Source organism: Ranitomeya imitator, chromosome 6 (genome assembly GCF_032444005.1).
Source record: "Ranitomeya imitator isolate aRanImi1 chromosome 6, aRanImi1.pri, whole genome shotgun sequence".
In the NCBI taxonomy this organism is placed as follows: domain Eukaryota; kingdom Metazoa; phylum Chordata; class Amphibia; order Anura; family Dendrobatidae; genus Ranitomeya; species Ranitomeya imitator.
In genome coordinates this window covers 12,184,152-12,205,900 of record NC_091287.1, presented here as the reverse complement: position 1 = coordinate 12,205,900, position 21,749 = coordinate 12,184,152, and the positions used below count along the sequence as shown (strand labels likewise).

At 48.2% G+C, this 21,749-nt stretch overlaps 1 protein-coding gene across 1 annotated transcript in view; it reads right to left on the bottom strand.

Annotated features, from left to right (window-relative positions):
* Positions 1–21,501, bottom strand: part of LOC138643530 (cathelicidin-6-like) — a 44,983-nt gene extending 23,482 nt beyond the window's left edge. Inside the window, exon 1 of the mRNA XM_069732427.1 lies at positions 21,201–21,501. Within this exon, the coding sequence (XP_069588528.1) occupies positions 21,201–21,470 (270 nt within the window). The 5' untranslated portion in view covers positions 21,471–21,501. The remainder of the gene's footprint in view (positions 1–21,200) is intronic.
* Between the last annotated feature and the right edge of the window lie 248 nt (positions 21,502–21,749).

Below are 21,749 nucleotides of genomic sequence, written 5' to 3'. Positions count from 1 at the left end.
TGACGGAACATTCCAAAGACGTCGATCTGCCTAAACCAACAGAAAACGGACAGAGAGCGGCGCTGATATCCGGCTCTGAGACTTCCTATTGGCTGCGGCTCAAATCTGATGGAAAATGTTCTTCACCAGCCAAATCCATCATATAAGACCCGTCCTCTCTGCTCCTTACAAAGTCACCATCTGCCCAGATTCTTGGTGTCTTACTGTGACTCCAGTTTTTCTTCATTGTCTACTGGAGTCTGGGGTTGTCAGATATCATCCTCAGCCAAGTGCTGCCAGTACAATGCCCACAGAAAAGTGCTGTTAGTAGAGTGCCCACTAAAAATGGTGCTGTCAATAGAGTGCCCACTAAAAAAGGTGCTGTTAGTAGAGTGCCCACTAAAAAAAGTGCTGTTAGTAGAGTGCCCACTAAAAAAGTGCTGTCAGTAGAGTGCCCACTAAAAAAATTGCTGTCAGTAGAGTGTCCACTAAAAAGTGCTGTCAGCGTGTCCACTAAAGAAAGTGCTGCCAGTAGAGTGCCCACTAATAAAAGTGCTGTCAGTAAAGTGTCCATTAAAAAAAAATGCTGTCAGTAGAGTGGCCACTAAGAAAAGTGCTAAAAATTAGCACTCTCCTATTCAGGAGAGTGCCAATTTTTAAACTGTAATACCAATAGAGTTCCCATTGAAAAACAGGACTATCAGTAGAGCGACCGCTCATCAACAGGACTATCAGTAGAGTGAGCGCTCATCAACAGGACTATCAGTAGCAGTAGAGTGACCGCTCATCAACAGGACTATCAGTAGAGTGACCGCTCATCAACAGGACTATCAGTAGAGTGACTGCTCATCAACAGGACTATCAGTAGCAGTAGAGTGACAGCTCATCAACAGGACTATCAGTATAGTGACTGCTCATCAACAGGACTATCAGTAGCAGTAGAGTGACCGCTCATCAACAGGACTATCAGTAGAGTGACTGCTCATCAACAGGACTATCAGTAGCAGTAGAGTGACCGCTCATCAACAGGACTATCAGTAGCAGTAGAGTGACCGCTCATCAACAGGACTAACAATGCAGAACCCTCTGATAACAATACTGTCCTTAGATTTGCCACTTATAAACATTCCAGACAGGAGAGCACCCATGGATCACAGTCAGTAAAGTGCCCACTGAGAAACTACAGAGCGCTCTGTGATATACAATACTGCCCTCAGAATGCCAACTGTAAAGTAGTATTGTCAGTAGAGTGCCCTCTGATAAACCGTACTATCAGTAAAGTAGCCTCTGAAAAACAATACTTGTCACTTACATTTGTCACTGAAAACATTCTGGCCAGTGTCATGATTCCAATGGCAGGGAATCACAAAAGGACAAGCACCAACGAGCTCTAGGGTGATGGAACCTGAGCTGACCGCGACCCTAAACCTGAACACACAAATAACAATAGCCGGGGAACGTGCCTACGTTGATCCTAGACGTCTCGCACCAGCCGAAGATCTAACTTCCCCTATTAGAAGAAACACAGACCTCTCTTGCCTCCAGAGAAATACCCCACAGAAATAGCAGCCCCCCACATATAATGACGGTGAAATGAGAGGAAGGCACATACACAGTATGAAAACAGATTCAGCAAAATGAGGCCCGCTAAAACTAGATAGCAGAGGATACAAAAGTAAACTGCGCGGTCAGCAAAAAACCCTTCAAAAAACCATCCTGTAATTACTTGAACTCATGTTCCAACTCATGGAACATGAGGAGTAATTACAGCCCACTAAAGCAACCAGCAGCAAAGAGACAATTATATGCAAGCTGGACAAGACAAAAATAAAGCAAAACGTGGAACAAGAAAATCAAAACTTAGCTTGTCCTGAAGATTACTGAAGCCAGAAGCTGAGGTAACAAAACACTCTGATAACCTTGATAGCCGGCGGGGAAAAGACAAGAAAGCCCGGATAAATAGGAAACTCCCAAATCTTAATAGAACAGGTGGACACCAGAGACAGCAGAACACAAATCACCCAGTACCATCAGTAACCACCAGAGGGAGCCCAAAAACAGAACTCACAACAGTACCCCCCCCCTTGAGGAGGGGTCACCGAACCCTCACGAGAACCACCAGGGCGACCAGGATGAGCCCTATGAAAAGCGCGGACCAAATCATCAGCATGAACATCAGAGGCAACCACCCAAGAATTATCCCCCTGACCATAACCCTTCCACTTGACCAAATATTGGAGTTTCCGTCTGGAAACACGAGAATCCAAGATCTTCTCCACAACATACTCCAATTCTCCCTCCACCAGCACCGGAGCAGGAGGCTCAAGCGAAGGAACAACAGGTACCTCATACCTCCGCAACAACGACCGATGGAACACATTATGAATAGCAAACGATGCCGGGAGATCCAAACGAAACGACACAGGGTTAAGAATTTCCAAGATCCTATAAGGACCGATGAACCGAGGCTTGAACTTAGGAGAAGAGACCTTCATAGGAACAAAACGAGAAGACAACCACACCAAGTCCCCAACACGAAGTCGAGGACCCACGCGGCGACGGCGATTAGCAAACTGCTGAGCCTTCTCCTGGGACAACTTCAAATTGTCCACCACATGACTCCAAATCCGATGCAACCCATCCACCACCATGTCCACTCCAGGATAATCAGAAGGCTCCACCTGACCAGAGGAAAAACGAGGATGAAACCCCGAATTACAAAAGAAAGGAGAAACCAAGGTAGCAGAACTAGCCCGATTATTAAGGGCAAACTCGGCCAGCGGCAAAAAGGTAACCCAGTCATCCTGATCAGCAGAAACAAAACACCTCAAATAAGTTTCCAAGGTCTGATTAGTTCGCTCCGTCTGGCCATTCGTCTGAGGATGGAATGCAGACGAAAAGGACAAATCAATGCCCATCTTAGCACAGAACGTCCGCCAAAATCTAGACACAAACTGGGATCCCCTGTCAGAAACGATGTTCTCCGGAATCCCATGCAAACGAACCACGTTCTGGAAAAACAGAGGGACCAACTCAGAGGAGGAAGGCAACTTAGGCAAGGGTACAAGATGAACCATTTTAGAAAAGCGGTCATACACAACCCAGATGACAGACATTTTTTGAGAGACAGGGAGATCCGAAATAAAGTCCATGGAAATGTGCGTCCAAGGCCTCTTCGGGATAGGCAAAGGTGACAACAATCCACTGGCTCGAGAACAGCAAGGCTTAGCCCGAGCACAAACCTCACAAGACTGCACAAAAGAACGCACATCCCTCGACAAGGAAGGCCACCAAAAAGACCTGGCCACCAAGTCTCTAGTACCAAATATTCCAGGATGACCTGCCAACGCAGAAGAATGGACCTCGGAGATGACTCTACTGGTCCAACTATCCGGAACAAACAGTCTCTCAGGCGGACAACGATCAGGTTTACCCGCCTGAAACTCCTACAAAGCACGTCGCAAGTCTGGGAAGACGGCCGACAAAATCACCCCATCCCTAAGGATACCAGTGGGCTCAGAATTTCCAGGGGAGTCAGGCACAAAACTCCTAGAAAGAGCATCCGCCTTCACATTCTTTGAACCTGGCAGGTATGAAACCACAAAATTGAAACGAGAGAAAAACAGTGACCAACGAGCCTGTCTAGGATTCAGACGCCTGGCAGACTCAAGGTAAATCAGATTTTTGTGATCAGTCAAGACCACCACACGATGTCTAGCACCCTCCAGCCAATGACGCCACTCCTCAAATGCCCACTTCATGGCCAAATGTTCCCGATTACCCACATCATAATTCCGCTCAGCGGGCGAAAATTTTCTAGAAAAGAACGCACATGGCTTCATCACCGAGCAATCGGAGCTTCTCTGTGACAAAACCGCCCCCGCTCCAATCTCGGAAGCATCAACCTCAACTTGGAAAGGAAGCGAAACATCAGGCTGACGCAACACAGGAGCAGAAGAAAACCGGCGTTTAAGTTCCCGAAAGGCCTCCACAGCCGCAGGAGACCAATCAGCAACATCAGCACCCTTCTTAGTCAGATCAGTCAAAGGCTTAACAACACTAGAAAAATTAGTTATAAAACGACGATAGAAATTAGCAAAGCCTAAGAACTTCTGCAGACTCTTAAGAGATGCAGGCTGCGTCCAGTCACAAATAGCCCAAACCTTGACGGGATCCATCTCAATAGTAGAAGGAGAAAAAATATACCCCAAGAAAGAAATCTTCTGGACTCCAAAGAGACACTTTGAGCCCTTTACAAACAAGGAATTAGCCCGCAGGACCTGAAACACCTTCCTGACCTGCTGAACATGAGACTCCCAGTCATCAGAAAAAACCAAAATATCATCCAAGTACACAATCATAAATTTATCCAGATATTCACGGAAAATATCGTGCATAAAGGACTGGAAGACTGAAGGAGCATTAGAAAGTCCGAAAGGCATTACCAAATACTCAAAATGGCCCTCAGGCGTATTAAATGCGGTTTTCCACTCATCACCTTGCTTTATTCGTATAAGATTATACGCACCCCGAAGATCAATCTTAGTGAACCATTTAGCCCCCTTAATGCGAGCAAACAAATCAGTCAACAAAGGCAAAGGATACTGATATTTTACGGTAATCTTATTCAAAAGACGATAATCTATACAAGGCCTCAAGGACCCATCTTTTTTGGCCACGAAAAAAAAACCTGCTCCCAAAGGGGACGAAGATGGACGGATATGTCCCTTTTCCAAGGACTCCTTAACATAATCCCGCATAGCAGTATGCTCTGGCACTGACAGATTGAACAAACGACCTTTAGGAAATTTACTACCAGGAATTAAATCTATAGCACAATCGCAATCCCTGTGAGGAGGAAGCGAACTGAGCTTAGGCTCCTCAAAAACATCCCGATAATCAGACAAAAATACAGGAACCTCAGAAGGAGTAGATGAAGCGATAGAAATCGGAGGTGCATCATCATGAACCCCCTGACATCCCCAGCTTAACACAGACATTGTTTTCCAGTCAAGGACTGGATTATGAGTTTGTAACCATGGCAGACCAAGTACTAGAACATCATGTAAATTATACAACACCAGGAAGCGAATCACCTCCTGATGAACAGGAGTCATACGCATGGTCACTTGTGTCCAGTACTGAGGTTTATTCATAGCCAAAGGTGTAGAGTCAATTCCCTTCAAAGGAATTGGAACTTCCAGAGGCTCCAGACTAAACCCACATCGCTTGGCAAATGACCAATCCATAAGACTCAGGGCAGCGCCTGAATCTACATAGGCATCAATGGAAATGGATGATAATGAGCAAATCAGAGTCACAGACAGAATGAATTAGACTGTAAAGTACTAATGGCAACAGACTTATCAACCTTTTTTGTGCGTTTAGAGCATGCTGATATAACATGAGCTGAATCACCACAATAAAAGCACAACCCATTTTTCCGCCTATAGTTTTGCCGTTCACTTCTAGACTGAACTCTATCACATTGCATTGTCTCAAGTGCCTGTTCAGAAGACACCGCCAAATGGTGCACAGGTTTGCGCTCCCGTAAACGCCGATCAATCTGAATAGCCATAGTCATAGACTCATTCAGACCCGTAGGCGCAGGGAACCCCGCCATAACATCTTTAATGGCCTCAGAAAGGCCATCTCTGAACTTTGCAGCCAGGGCGCACTCATTCCACTGAGTAAGCACTGACCATTTCCGAAATTTTTGACAATATATTTCTGCTTCATCTTGCCCCTGAGAGAGAGCTAATAAAGCTTTTTCAGCCTGAATCTCCTGGTTAGGTTCCTCATAGAGCAAACCCAATGCCAGAAAAAACGCATCCACATTAGGGTACGTTCACACTAGCGTTGCGCCGCCCTGCGTCGGCGACGCAACGCGTGACGCATCGAAAAACGCGCACAAACGCGCGCAAAAACGCGCGCGTTTTGCGACGCGTGCGTCGTTTTTGACCAAAATCGGACGCACAGAAAATGCAACTTGTAGCGTTTTCGTGCATCCGACGCCAGCGTCGGAAACGACGCACGTGGCGAAAAACGCAACCAAAAAGACGCACGCGTCCCCTATGTTAAACATAGGGGCGCGTCGCCGCTGCGTCGCCGCTGCGTCGCCGACGCAACAGCGGCGCAACGCTAATGTGAACTTAGACTTAAGCAACGCAGGATCCCCTGGTGCCAATGCAAATGCCCAATTTTGAGGGTCACCCCGCAGGAAAGATATAATAATCTTAACCTGCTGAGCAGGGTCTCCAGAAGAGCGAGATTTCAAAGAAAGGAACAGCTTGCAATTGTTCCTAAAATTCAGAAAACTAGATCTATCTCCAGCAAAGAACTCTGGAATAGGAATTCTAGGTTCAGACATAGGAGCATGTACAACAAAATCTTGTATATTTTGAACCTTAACAGCAAGATTATTCAAGCTGGAAGCTAAACTCTGGACGTCCATGATAAACAGCTAAGGTCAAAGCCATTCAAGGATTAAGAGGAGGAAAAAAAAAAAAAATCAGCCTGGCTGCAATTAAGGCTAGGCAGCAACCTCAGAGGAGAGAGAGAAAAAAAAAAAACAAACTTCCTCAGACTACTTTTCCTCCTACTTCAGCCCAAACATTTTGGCCGGCTATACTGTCATGATTCCAATGGCAGGGAATCACAAAAGGACAAGCACCAACGAGCTCTAGGGTGATGGAACCTGAGCTGACCGCGACCCTAAACCTGAACACACAAATAACAATAGCCGGGGAACGTGCCTACGTTGATCCTAGACGTCTCGCACCAGGGATTCAAGCTTCAGGAGGCTAATTTGCATATTCCAGGTGCCTTCTGGGAGAAGCGAAGTCTCCCTAAGCTAGAAGATCGTTGGATACAGCCGGGACCAGCTGCTTCGAAAGCATCACCAAACCAGGGATTCAAGCTTCAGGAGGCTAATTTGCATATTCCAGGTGCCTTCTGGGAGAAGCGAAGTCTCCCTAAGCTAGAAGATCGTTGGATACAGCCGGGACCAGCTGCTTCGAAAGCATCACCAAACCAGGGATTCAAGCTTCAGGAGGCTAATTTGCATATTCCAGGTGCCTTCTGGGAGAAGCGAAGTTTCCCTAAGCTAGAAGATCGTTGGGTACAGCCGGGACCAGCTGCTTCGAAAGCATCACCAAACCAGGGATTCAAGAATTTTTGCCTGTAGGACATTATTGCAAGAGAGCTTGGCTGAGTAGATTACACAAGAAGGAAAACACACAGCAAGTCAGCAGGATCTAGGAGCAACATGGCAGATGTGACAACCTACATGGTGAGCTGCAGCATGTGCTACATGTTCACAGATCGACCAGAAGAAGAATCCAATTTCACCTGTCAGAAGTGTAGACTAGTGGCCCTTTTAGAAGAAAAGGTGCGGGGTCTGGAAGAAAGAATAGCAACTTTGAAACTCATCAAAGAGAATGAAGACTTTCTAGACAGAACAGAAGCATCTCTACTGGTCACAGAAGGTGCAAAAAGTGTCAGAGAACCTCCAAAAGCAGATGAGTGGAAGCATGTGACCAAAAGAAGCAAGAAGACCATGGAGAAATCACCAACCACACAACTGAAGAACCGATATCAAATCTTTGTAGAGGATGAAGATAGCACACCTAAGAATGAAGCAATACCAGAAAGCAAAAAAGAAAATGGCACACAGCAACAAGTGACAGCAAAAAGTACAGCCAAGAAGCAACGAAGAGTGGTGGTGGTGGGAGACTCACTACTGAGAGGCACCGAAGCAGCCATCTGCAGACCGGACATAACTGCAAGAGAAGTATGCTGCCTTCCAGGTGCGATGATCAAGGATGTGACCGATAGGATACCAAAGCTCTTCAGCTCCAAGGACGTCCACCCATTTCTTCTGATACATGTTGGCACCAATGACACGGCAAGGAAGGACCTACCGACAATCTGCAAGGACTTTGAAGAGTTGGGGAAGAAAGTAAAGGAACTGGATGCACAGGTAGTTTTTTCTTCTATCCTTCCAGTAGACGGGCATGGCACCAGGAGATGGAACAGGATCCTTGATGCAAACAACTGGCTAAGACGATGGTGCAGACAACAAGGATTTGGATTCCTGGACCACGGTGTGAATTACTGGTATGATGGACTCCTCGCCAGAGACGGACTACACCTCAACAAACCTGGGAAACACACATTCGCCAGAAGACTCGCTACACTCATCAGGAGGGCGTTAAACTAGAAGAAGAGGGGACGGGAAGAAAAACATTAGACTCGAACAAAGACGACCCAGGAAAACATACTCAGAAGGGAGGTAAGAACATTTCTAAAACAATCCACAGTGAGGAGATTGGAACAAAACAAAATCCTCTAAACTGCATGCTCGCAAACGCCAGAAGCCTGACAAACAAGATGGAAGAACTAGAAGCAGAAATATCTACAGGTAACTTTGACATAGTGGGAATAACCGAGACATGGTTAGATGAAAGCTATGACTGGGCAGTTAACTTACAGGGTTACAGTCTGTTTAGAAAGGATCGTAAAAATCGGAGAGGAGGAGGGGTTTGTCTCTATGTAAAGTCTTGTCTAAAGTCCACTTTAAGGGAGGATATTAGCGAAGGGAATGAGGATGTCGAGTCCATATGGGTTGAAATTCATGGAGGGAAAAATGGTAACAAAATTCTCATTGGGGTCTGTTACAAACCCCCAAATATAACAGAAAGCATGGAAAGTCTACTTCTAAAGCAGATAGATGAAGCTGCAACCCATAATGAGGTCCTGGTTATGGGGGACTTTAACTACCCGGATATTAACTGGGAAACAGAAACCTGTGAAACCCATAAAGGCAACAGGTTTCTGCTAATAACCAAGAAAAATTATCTTTCACAATTGGTGCAGAATCCAACCAGAGGAGCAGCACTTTTAGACCTAATACTGTCTAATAGACCTGACAGAATAACAAATCTGCAGGTGGTCGGGCATCTAGGAAATAGCGACCACAATATTGTACAGTTTCACCTGTCTTTCACTAGGGGGACTTGTCAGGGAGTCACAAAAACATTGAACTTTAGGAAGGCAAAGTTTAAACAGCTTAGAGATGCCCTTAATCTGGTAGACTGGGACAATATCCTCAGAAATAAGAATACAGATAATAAATGGGAAATGTTTAAGAACATCCTAAATAGGCAGTGTAAGCGGTTTATACCTTGTGGGAATAAAAGGACTAGAAATAGGAAAAACCCAATGTGGCTAAACAAAGAAGTAAGACAGGCAATTAACAGTAAAAAGAAAGCATTTGCACTACTAAAGCAGGATGGCACCATTGAAGCTCTAAAAAACTATAGGGAGAAAAATACTTTATCTAAAAAACTAATTAAAGCTGCCAAAAAGGAAACAGAGAAGCACATTGCTAAGGAGAGTAAAACTAATCCCAAACTGTTCTTCAACTATATCAATAGTAAAAGAATAAAAACTGAAAATGTAGGCCCCTTAAAAAATAGTGAGGAAAGAATGGTTGTAGATGACGAGGAAAAAGCTAACATATTAAACACCTTCTTCTCCACGGTATTCACGGTGGAAAATGAAATGCTAGGTGAAATCCCAAGAAACAATGAAAACCCTATATTAAGGGTCACCAATCTAACCCAAGAAGAGGTGCGAAACCGGCTAAATAAGATTAAAATAGATAAATCTCCGGGTCCGGATGGCATACACCCACGAGTACTAAGAGAACTAAGTAATGTAATAGATAAACCATTATTTCTTATTTTTAGGGACTCTATAGCGACAGGGTCTGTTCCGCAGGACTGGCGCATAGCAAATGTGGTGCCAATATTCAAAAAGGGCTCTAAAAGTGAACCTGGAAATTATAGGCCAGTAAGTCTAACCTCTATTGTTGGTAAAATATTTGAAGGGTTTCTGAGGGATGTTATTCTGGATTATCTCAATGAGAATAACTGTTTAACTCCATATCAGCATGGGTTTATGAGAAATCGCTCCTGTCAAACCAATCTAATCAGTTTTTATGAAGAGGTAAGCTATAGACTGGACCACGGTGAGTCATTGGACGTGGTATATCTCGATTTTTCCAAAGCGTTTGATACCGTGCCGCACAAGAGGTTGGTACACAAAATGAGAATGCTTGGCCTGGGGGAAAATGTGTGTAAATGGGTTAGTAACTGGCTTAGTGATAGAAAGCAGAGGGTGGTTATAAATGGTATAGTCTCTAACTGGGTCGCTGTGACCAGTGGGGTACCGCAGGGGTGAGTATTGGGACCTGTTCTCTTCAACATATTCATTAATGATCTGGTAGAAGGTTTACACAGTAAAATATCGATATTTGCAGATGATACAAAACTATGTAAAGCAGTTAATACAAGAGAAGATAGTATTCTGCTACAGATGGATCTGGATAAGTTGGAAACTTGGGCTGAAAGGTGGCAGATGAGGTTTAACAATGATAAATGTAAGGTTATACACATGGGAAGAGGGAATCAATATCACCATTACACACTGAACGGGAAACCACTGGGTAAATCTGACAGGGAGAAGGACTTGGGGATCCTAGTTAATGATAAACTTACCTGGAGCAGCCAGTGCCAGGCAGCAGCTGCCAAGGCAAACAGGATCATGGGGTGCATTAAAAGAGGTCTGGATACACATGATGAGAGCATTATACTGCCTCTGTACAAATCCCTAGTTAGACCGCACATGGAGTACTGTGTCCAGTTTTGGGCACCGGTGCTCAGGAAGGATATAATGGAACTAGAGAGAGTACAAAGGAGGGCAACAAAATTAATAAAGGGGATGGGAGAACTACAATACCCAGATAGATTAGCGAAATTAGGATTATTTAGTCTAGAAAAAAGACGACTGAGGGGCGATCTAATAACCATGTATAAGTATATAAGGGGACAATACAAATATCTCGCTGAGGATCTGTTTATACCAAGGAAGGTGACGGGCACAAGGGGGCATTCTTTGCGTCTGGAGGAGAGAAGGTTTTTCCACCAACATAGAAGAGGATTCTTTACTGTTAGGGCAGTGAGAATCTGGAATTGCTTGCCAGAGGAGGTGGTGATGGCGAACTCAGTCGAGGGGTTCAAGAGAGGCCTGGATGTCTTCCTGGAGCAGAACAATATTGTATCATACAATTATTAGGTTCTGTAGAAGGACGTAGATCTGGGTATTTATTATGATGGAATATAGGCTGAACTGGATGGACAAATGTCTTTTTTCGGCCTTACTAACTATGTTACTATGTTACTATGTTACCAGCCGAAGATCTAACTTCCCCTATTAGAAGAAACACAGACCTCTCTTTGCCTCCAGAGAAATACCCCACAGAAATAGCAGCCCCCCACATATAATGACGGTGAAATGAGAGGAAGGCACATACACAGTATGAAAACAGATTCAGCAAAATGAGGCCCGCTAAAACTAGATAGCAGAGGATACAAAAGTAAACTGCGCGGTCAGCAAAAAACCCTTCAAAAAACCATCCTGTAATTACTTGAACTCATGTTCCAACTCATGGAACATGAGGAGCAATTAAAGCCCACTAAAGCAACCAGCAGCAAAGAGACAATTATATGCAAGCTGGACAAGACAAAAATAAAGCAAAACGTGGAACAAGAAAATCAAAACTTAGCTTGTCCTGAAGATTACTGAAGCCAGAAGCTGAGGTAACAAAACACTCTGATAACCTTGATAGCCAGCGGGGAAAAGACAAGAAAGCCTGGATAAATAGGAAACTCCCAAATCCTAATAGAACAGGTGGACACCAGAGACAGCAGAACACAAATCACCCAGTACCATCAGTAACCACCAGAGGGAGCCCAAAAACAGAACTCACAACAGGCCAGTAAAGTGCCCACTTACAAACTATACTGTTAACAGAGCGGCTAATGAAAAACAGTAGAGTGCCCTCTGATAAATAATACTGTCGTAAGAAAGCCAGCTATAACGCAGTATTGTCAGTGGGGTGCCCACTGATATAAAGTATTGTTATAAGATTGCCCACTGATAAACCGTACAACCAGTAGATTGACCACTGATGAACAACACCAAAAGAGTGCCCCAATAAATAGTCATAAATGGCTATTAGAGTGTCATTGAAGAAATAGTACCGTCAGTAGAATAACCACTGCAAAGTGTGCCTACATAAACAGTGCAGCAGAGCGCCCTTTAGAAATAGTACTGTCAGTAGAGTGGTCACTGATAAACAGTGCCAGTACGGTGCCACACAAAAATAATACTGCATGTGGAGTTATCCAAAAAAGACTGTGCCAGAAAAGTGTCCCTTGATAAACAATACTGTCAGCAGAGTGTCCCCAATAAATAATAGTGGTAGTAGAGTGACCCCAATAAATGATACTGACTGTGGAGTGCCCTCAATAAGTAACACTGGCAGTAGAGTGCCCCCAATAAATAATACTGGCAGTAGAGTGCCCCCAACAAATAATACTGGCAGTAGAGTGCCCCCAATAAATAATACTGGAAGTAGAGTGCCCCCAATAAATAATACTGCTTATAAAGTGCCTCCAATAAATAATATGAGTTATAAAGTAGATCCAATAAATAATACTGGCAGTAGAGTGCCCCCAACAAATAATACTGGTAGTAGAGTACCCCCACAATAGCACGGGTAGTACAGTGCCCCAATACATAATATTGGTTATAGAGTGCATCCAATATATAGCACTGGCAGTAGAGTGCCCCCAATAAATAATGCTGGCAGTAGAGTGCCCCCAATAAATAATACTGATTATAGAGTAACCCCAATAAATAATACTGGAAGTAGAGTTCCCCCAATAAATAATACTGGTTATAAAGTGCCTCCAATAAATACTACTGGTTATAAAGTAGATCCAATAAATAGCACTGGAAGTAGAGTGCCCCCAATAAATAATGCTGGTAATAGAGTGCCCCTAATAAATAGTACTGCTAGTAGAGCGCCCCCCAATAAATAATACTGCTAGTAGAGTGCCCCCATAATATCTGGCAGTAGAGTGCCCCCAATAAATAACTTTGCTAGTAGAGTGCCCCCAATAAATAATACTGCTTATAGAGTGCCCCCAATAAATAATACTGATTATAGAGTGCCCCCAATAACTAATACTGGAAGTAGAGTGCCCCCAATAAATAATACTGTTTATAAAGTGCCTCCAATAAATAATACTGGTTATAACATAGATCCAATAAATAACACTGGAAGTAGAGTGCCCCAATCAATAATGCTGGTAGTGGAGTGCCCCTAATAAATAATACTGATTATAGAGTGCCCCCAATAAATAATACTGGAAGTAGAGTGTCCCCAATAAATAATATTTGTATAAAGTGCATCCAATAAATAATACTGGTTATAAAGTGCATCCAATAAATAATACTGGCAGTAGAGTGACCCCAATAAATAATACTGGCAGTAGAGTGCCCCCAATAAATAATACTGGCAGTAGAGTGCCCCCAATAAATAATACTGGTTATAAAGTGCATCCAATAAATAATACTGGAAGTAGAGTGCCCCCAATAAATAATACTGGTTATAAAGTGCATCCAATAAATAATACTGGAAGTAGAGTGCCCCCCAATAAATAACACTGGTTATAAAGTGCATCCAATAAATAATACTGGCAGTAGAGTGACCCCAATAAATAATACTGGCAGTATAGTGCCCCCAATAAATAATACTGGAAGTAGAGTGCCCCCCAATAAATAACACTGGTTATAAAGTGCATCCAATAAAAAAGGTGCAGATTCTGACCTGCGTTTTCTGCCAAGAAATTCAGAATCTGCACAGAAAATTCCACAGTCAAATCTGCAACGTGTGCACATAGCCTAAATAATACTGGCAGCAGAGTGCCCCCAATAAATAATACTGGCAGCAGAGTGCCCCCAATAAATAATACTGGCAGTAGAGCGACCCCAATAAATCACACTGGCAGTAGAGTGCCCCCAATAAATAACACTGGAGAACGTAATAGCAACAGTTTATGAGGTAGAAATAATAATATTCAATAAAAGATCAATATAAAAGCTGAATAATATAAATAATAAACCGAAATCCCGTTGCTAAGAAGAGAGAGAAAAAAGTGGCAGACCACTCGGAACTTGAATAAAAAATTAAAAAGCCGTCACCTGGACTCACAAGACTAGCAGATAAATATAAATAAAAAATATATATACATATATATTATATATTATAAAAAGCCACAAAACAAAATGGGTCTAATATAAAATAAGCCTTTATTATATCAATATGGCAACAGCGGCACAACAGTGCATGTACTTGGGGAATATATACGCGGATAGACAGGATAAAATACGAAATAGGCAAAAAAATGGACAATCCCACAATCTTATAGCAAAAACATATATAATGGTGTGCATAAAAAAGGGGGGGGGGGGGGGGTTATACAATTAGTAGGAAGAGTGCAAATGTTAAATTGGAAATAACTAAAGTGTATATGCGTGTACTCATTAACAATGTGCAAATAAAAAGTGGCAAACAATATGTGCAAAACTTTGCAAAAAACAATAAGGGAGGGACAACTCCACAGTGCACAAATGTGTCCTCTCGTGCACCGCAATATTGCATATGCACACCAATGATTTTAAAGATGTATGGGAATTACACAATTAGATCGTATATATACCTGTCGGTCCTGCGTGCCCAAGTACAGAGCGCGCGTTTTGCTGATTCCTTCGTCATCACCCCCATACATCTTTAAAATCATTGGTGTGCATATGCAATATTGGGGGGGACTCACCTATAGGGTCACTCTACTCGGGGCACTCACCTATAGGGCACTCTACTCAGGGGGCACTCACCTATAGGTAGAACTCACCTATAGGGGCACTCTACTCAGGAGCACTCACCTGTAGGGGGCACTCTACTCAGGGGCACTCACCTATAGGGGGTACTCTGCTCAGGGGGACTCACCTATAGGGGCACTCTACACAAGGAGGCACTCACCTATAGGGGGCACTCATCTATAGGGGGCACTCTACTCAGGGGCACTCACCTATAGGGGGTACTCTGCTCAGGGGGACTCACCTATAGGGGGCACTCTACTCAGGGGGCACTCACCTATAGGGGGACTCTACTCCGGGGGCACTCACCTATAGGGGCACTCTACTCAGGGGGGGCACTCACCTATAGGGGGTACTCTACACAGGGGGCACTCACCTATAGGGGGCACTCTACACAGAGGGCACTCACCTATAGGGGGCACTCTACACAGGGGGGCACTCACATATGGGGGGCACTCACCTCAGGGGAGCCCTCACCCATAGGGGACACTCTACTCAGGGGGGCACTCACCTATAGGGGGCACTTTACTCAGGGGGGACTCACCTATAGGGGGCACTCTACTCAGGGGGGACTCACCTATAGGGCACTCTACTCAGGGGGCACTCACCTATAGGGGGTACTCTACACAGGGGGGCACTCACCTATAGGGGGCACTCTACACAGGAGGCACTCACCTATAGGGGGCACTCTACACAGGGGGCACTCACCTATAGGGGGTACTTTACTCAGGGGGACTCACCTATAGGGGCACTCTACTCAGGGGGACTCACCTATAGGGGACACTCTACTCAGGGGGCACTGACCTATAGGGGCACTCTACTCAGGGGCACTCACCTATAGGGGGCACTCTACTCAGGGGCACTCACCTATAGGGGGTACTCTGCTCAGGGGGACTCACCTATAGGGGCACTCTACACAAGGGGGCACTCACCTATAGGGAGCACTCAACTCAGGGGGCACTCATCTATAGGGGGCACTCTACACAGGGGGCACTCACCTATAGGGGGCACTCTACACAGGGGGCACTCACCTATGGGGGCACTCTACTCAGGGGGCACTCACCTATAGGGGCACTCTACTCAGGGGGCACTCACCTATAGGGGCACTCTACTCAGGGGGCACTCACCTATAGGGGGTACTCTACACAGGGGGCACTCACCTATAGGGGGCACACTACACAGAGGGCACTCACCTATAGGGGGCACTCTACACAGGGGGGACTCACCTATGGGGGGCACTCACCTCAGGGGAGCCCTCACCCATAGGTGACACTACTCAGGGGCACTCACCTATAGGGGGCACTTTACTCAGGGGGGACTCACCTATAGGGGGCACTCTACTCAGGGGGGACTCACCTATAGGGGACACTCTACTCAGGGGGCACTCACCTATAGTGGGTATTCTACACAGGGGGCACTCACCTATAGGGGGCACTCTACACAGGGGACACTCACCTATGGAGGCACTCTACACAGGGGGCACTCACCTATAGGGGCACTCTACTCAGGGGGCACACACCTATAGGGGGTACTCTACACAGGGGGGCACTCACCTATAGGGGGCACTCTACACAGGAGGCACCCACCTATAGGGGGCACTATACACAGGGGGCACTCACCTATAGGGGGTACTTTACTCAGGGGGCACTCACCTATAGGGGGCACTCTACTCAGGGGGACTCACCTACAGGGGACACTCTACTCAGGGGGCACTGATCTATAGGGGGCACTCTACATAGGGGCACTCACCTATAGGGGCACTCTACTCAGGGGCACTCACCTATAGGGGGTACTCTGCTCAGGGGGACTCACCTATAGGGGCACTCTACACAAGGGGGCACTCACCTATAGGGGGCACTCAACTCAGGGGGCACTCATCTATAGGGGGCACTCTACACAGGGGGCACTCACCTATAGGAGCACTCTACACAGGGGGCACTCACCTATAGGGGGCACTCACCTATAGGGGCACTCTACTCAGGGGCACTCACCTATAGGGGCACTCTACTCAAGGGGCACTCACCTATAGGGGGTACTCTACACAGGGGGCACACACCTATAGGGGCACTCTACACAGAGGGCACTCACCTATAGGGGGCACTCTACACAGGGGGCACTCACCTATGGGGGGAACTCACCTCAGGGGAGCCCTCACCCATAGGGGACACTCTACTCAGGGGGGCACTCACCTATAGGGGCAATTTACTCAGGGGGGACTCACCTATAGGGGGCACTCTACTCTGGGGGTCTCACCTATAGGGGACACTCTACTCAGGGGGCACTGACCTATAGGGGGCTCTCTACTCAGGGGGGACTCACCTATAGGGGGCACTCTACTCATGGGGGGCACTCACCTATAGGGGCACTCTACTCAGGGGGCACTCACCTATAGTGGGTATTCTACACAGGGGGCACTCACCTATAGGGGGCACTCTACACAGGGGACACTCACCTATGGGGGCACTCTACTCAGGGGCACTCACCTATAGGGGGTACTCTACACAGGGGGGCACTCACCTATAGGGGGCACTCTACACAGGAGGCACTCGCCTATAGGGGGCACTCTACACAGGGGGCACTCACCTATAGGGGGTAATTTACTCAGGGGGACTCACCTATAGGGGGCACTCTACTCAGGGGGACTCACCTATAGGGGACACTCTACTCAGGGGGCACTGACCTATAGGGGCTCTCTACACAGGGGGCACTCACCTATAGGGGGCACTCTACTCAGGGGGCACTCACCTATAGGGGCACTCTACTCAGGGGGCACTCACCTATAGGGGCACTCTACTCAGGGGGCACTCGCCTATAGAGGGTACTCTACACAGGGGGCACTCACCTATAAGGGGCACTCTACACAGAGGGCACTCACCTATAAGGGGCGCTCTACACAGAGGGCACTCACCTATGGGGGGAACTCACCTCAGGGGAGCCCTCACCCATAGGGGACACTCTACTCAGGGGGGGCACTCACCTATAGGGGGCACTTTACTCAGGGGGGACTCACCTATAGGGGGCACTCTACTCTGGGGGTCTCACCTATAGGGGACACTCTACTCAGGGGCCACTGACCTATAGGGGTCTCTCTACTCAGGGGGGACTCACCTATAGGGGGCACTCTACTCAGGGGGCACTCACCTATAGGGGCACTCTACTCAGGGGGCACTCACCTATAGTGGGTATTCTACACAGGGGACACTCACCTATAGGGGGCACTCTACACAGGGGACACTCACCTATGGGGGCAGTCTACTCAGGGGCACTTACCTATAGGGGGTACTCTACACAGGGGGGCACTCACCTATAGGGGGCACTCTACTCAGGGGGACTCACCTATAGGGGACACTCTACTCAGGGGGTACTGACCTATAGGGGCTCTCTACTCAGGGGGGACCCACCTATAGTGGGCATTCTACTCAGGGGGCACTCACCTATAGGGCACTCTACTCAGGGGGCACTCACCTATAGGAGTACTCTACACAGGGGGCACTCACCTATAGAGGGCACTCTACACAGGAGACACTCACCTAGAGGGGGCACTCTACACAGGGGGCACTCACCTATGGGGGCAGTCTACTCAGGGGCACTTACCTATAGGGGGTACTCTACACAGGGGGGCACTCACCTATAGGGGGCTCTCTACACAGGGGGCACTCACCTATAGGGGGTACTTTACTCAGGGGGACTCACCTATAGGGGGCACTCTACTCAGGGGGACTCACCTATAGGGGACACTCTACTCAGGGGGTACTGACCTATAGGGGCTCTCTACTCAGGGGGGACCCACCTATAGTGGGCATTCTACTCAGGGGGCACTCACCTATAGGGCACTCTACTCAGGGGGCACTCGCCTATAGGAGTACTCTACACAGGGGGCACTCACCTATAGAGGGCACTCTACACAGGGGGCACTCACCTAGAGGGGGCACTCTACACAGGGGGCACTCACCTATGGGGGGCACTCACCTATAGGGGCACTCTACTCAGGGGCCACTCACCTATAAGGGGTACTCTACACAGGGGGCACTCACATATAGGGGGCACTCTACACAGGGGGCACTCACCTATAGAGGGTACTCTACACAGGGGGGCACTCACCTATAGGGGGTACTCACCTATAGGGAGCAATCTACTCAGGGGGGACTCACCTATAGGGGACGCTCTACTCATGGGGGGCACTCACCTATAGGGGCATTCTACTCAGGGGGCACTCACCTATAGGGGGTACTCTACACAGGGGGCACTCACCTATAGGGGGCACTCTACACAGGGGGGCACTCACCTATGGGGGCACTCACCTCAGGGGAGCCCTCACTCATAGGGGACACTCTACTCAGGGGGCACTCACCTATAGGGGCACTTTACTCAGGGGGCACTCACCTATAGGGGGCACTCTACACAGGGGGGACTCACCTATAGGGGGTAGTCTACACAGGGGGCACTCACCTATAGGGGACACTACACAGGGGGCACTCACCTATGGGGGCACTCACCTCAAGGGAGCCCTCACCCATAGGGGCACTCTACTCAGGGGGCACTCGCCTATAGGGGCACTTTACTCAGGGGGCACTCACCTATAGGGGGCACTCTACACAGGGGGGCTCACCTATAGGGGGTACTCTACACAGGGGCACTCACCTATAGGGGGCACTCTACACGGGGGCACTCACCTATGGGGGGCACTCACCTCAGGGGAGCCCTCACCCATAGGGGTCACTCTACTCAGGGGGCACTCACCTATAGGGCACTTTACTCAGGGGAGGCGCTCAACTATAGGGGGCACTCTACACAAGGGGCACTCACCTATAGGGGGTACTCTACACAGGGGGCACTCACCTATAAGGAGCACTCTACACAGGGGGGCACTCACCTATGGGGGGCACTCACTTCAGGGGAACCCTCACCAATAGGGGGCACTCTACTCAGGGGGGCACTCACCTATAGGGGCACTTTACTCAGGGGGGACTCACCTATAGGGGACACTCACCTATAGGGGCACTCTACTCAGGGGGACTCACCTATAGGGGACACTCTACTCAGGGGGGCACCCACCTATAGGGGGCACCCACCTATAGGGGGCACTCTACACAGGGGGCACTCACCTATAGGGGCACTCAACACAGGGAGCACTCACCTATGGGGGGCACTCACCTCAGGGGAGCCCTCACCCATAGGGGGCACTCTACTCAGGGGGCCATCACCTATAGGGGCACTTTACTCAGGGGGGCACTCACCTATAGGGGGTACTCTACACAGGGGGACTCACCTATAGGGGTACTCTACACAGGGGGGACTCACCTATAGGGGTACTCTACACAGGGGGCACTCACCTATAGGGGGCACTCTACACAAGGGGCACTCACCTATAGGGGGTACTCTACACAGGGGGCACTCACCAATAGGGGGCACTCTACACAGGGGAGCACTCACCTATGGGGGCACTCACCTCAGGGGAGCCCTCACAGATAGGGGGCACTCTACTCAGGGGGGCACTCACCTTTAGGGGCACTTTGCTCAGGGGGGCACTCACCTATGGGGGGCACTCACCTATGGGGGGCACTCACCTATAGGGGCACTCTACTTGGGGGACTCACCTATAGGGGGCACTCTACTCAGGGGGGGGCACTCACCTATAAGGGGCACTCACCTATAGGGGGCACTCTACTCAGGGGGCACTCTACTCAGGGGGCACTCACCTATAGGGGGCTCTCTACTCAGGGGGACTCACCTATAGGGGCACTCTACTCAGGGGGCACTCACCTATAGGGGGCACTCTACACAGGGGGTACTCACCTATGGGGGGCACTCACCTCAGGGGAGCCCTCACCCATAGGGGGCACTCTACTAAGGGGGTACTCACCTATAGGGGCACTCTACTCAGGGGGCACTCACCTCAGTGGAGCACTCACCTATAGGGGCACTCTACTCAGGGGGACTCACCTATAGGGGGCACTCTACTCAGGGGAGCACTCACCTATAGGGGCATTCTACTCAGGGGACACTCACCTATAGGGGCACTCTACTCAGGGGGACTCACCTATAGGGGGCTCTCTACTCAGGGGGGACTCACCTATAGGGGCACTCTATTCGGGGGGGGGACTCACCTATAGGGGGCACTCTACTCAGGGGGTCTCACCTATAGGGGGCACGCTACTCAGGGGGGCAGTCACCTATAGGACACTCACCTCAGTCAGCATTCACCTCAAGGGGACACTCACCTCAGGAGGGACACTTACCTCAGTCAAAATTCACCTCAGGGGGACACTCACCTCAGGGGGTCACTCACATCAGGGGGGACACTCACCTCAGGGGAAAACTCACCTCAGGGGGGCACTCACCTAAGGGGGGACACTCATCTTAGTTGGGACACTCATCTCAGGGGGGACACTCATCTCAGGGGGAGAGCACTCACTTAGGGGGACACTCACCTCAGGGGGGGCTCCCAGGAGTTTATAGATCACTTCCCCATCGGACTCAGCGTTATAGAGGGCAGTGGCCTGGGACATGTAGTCCGCTCGCTGTGAGACTCTGGGTGGAATTGTGCGTCCAGCGGTTTGTGATGCGGCTGCCGCTAGAAGCACCGCCGAGAGGAGCCAGGCAGCCATAGTCACCTGCACCCAGACCTGTGTGAGCTGTTGTGTGTCTGTGTGCCAGGAGGACTCCGGAGATCTCTGCCTCCTCCGCGCCACGTACGGCATTAATAGCAATCATTAATATTCTGAAGTTGGTAAGACGTTTCCTTGTCTTGATCTTCTGCTTATAATACACCGAGGATGAGACACCTGAGGAGGAAGGAGGCTCCTGTCAGCACCGCTGTGTAACACATCTGTATGGTCAGCCTGCTGATTTACACTGCAGCACTGCTCCCTTAGGACACAGCTATAGTCAATGAATGCAGCTCAGCTGCAATGCCTACTGGAGTCCGAGGTCCTCAAAAGATCCACCTGCGAATACATCATACATGATATGAACCTTTA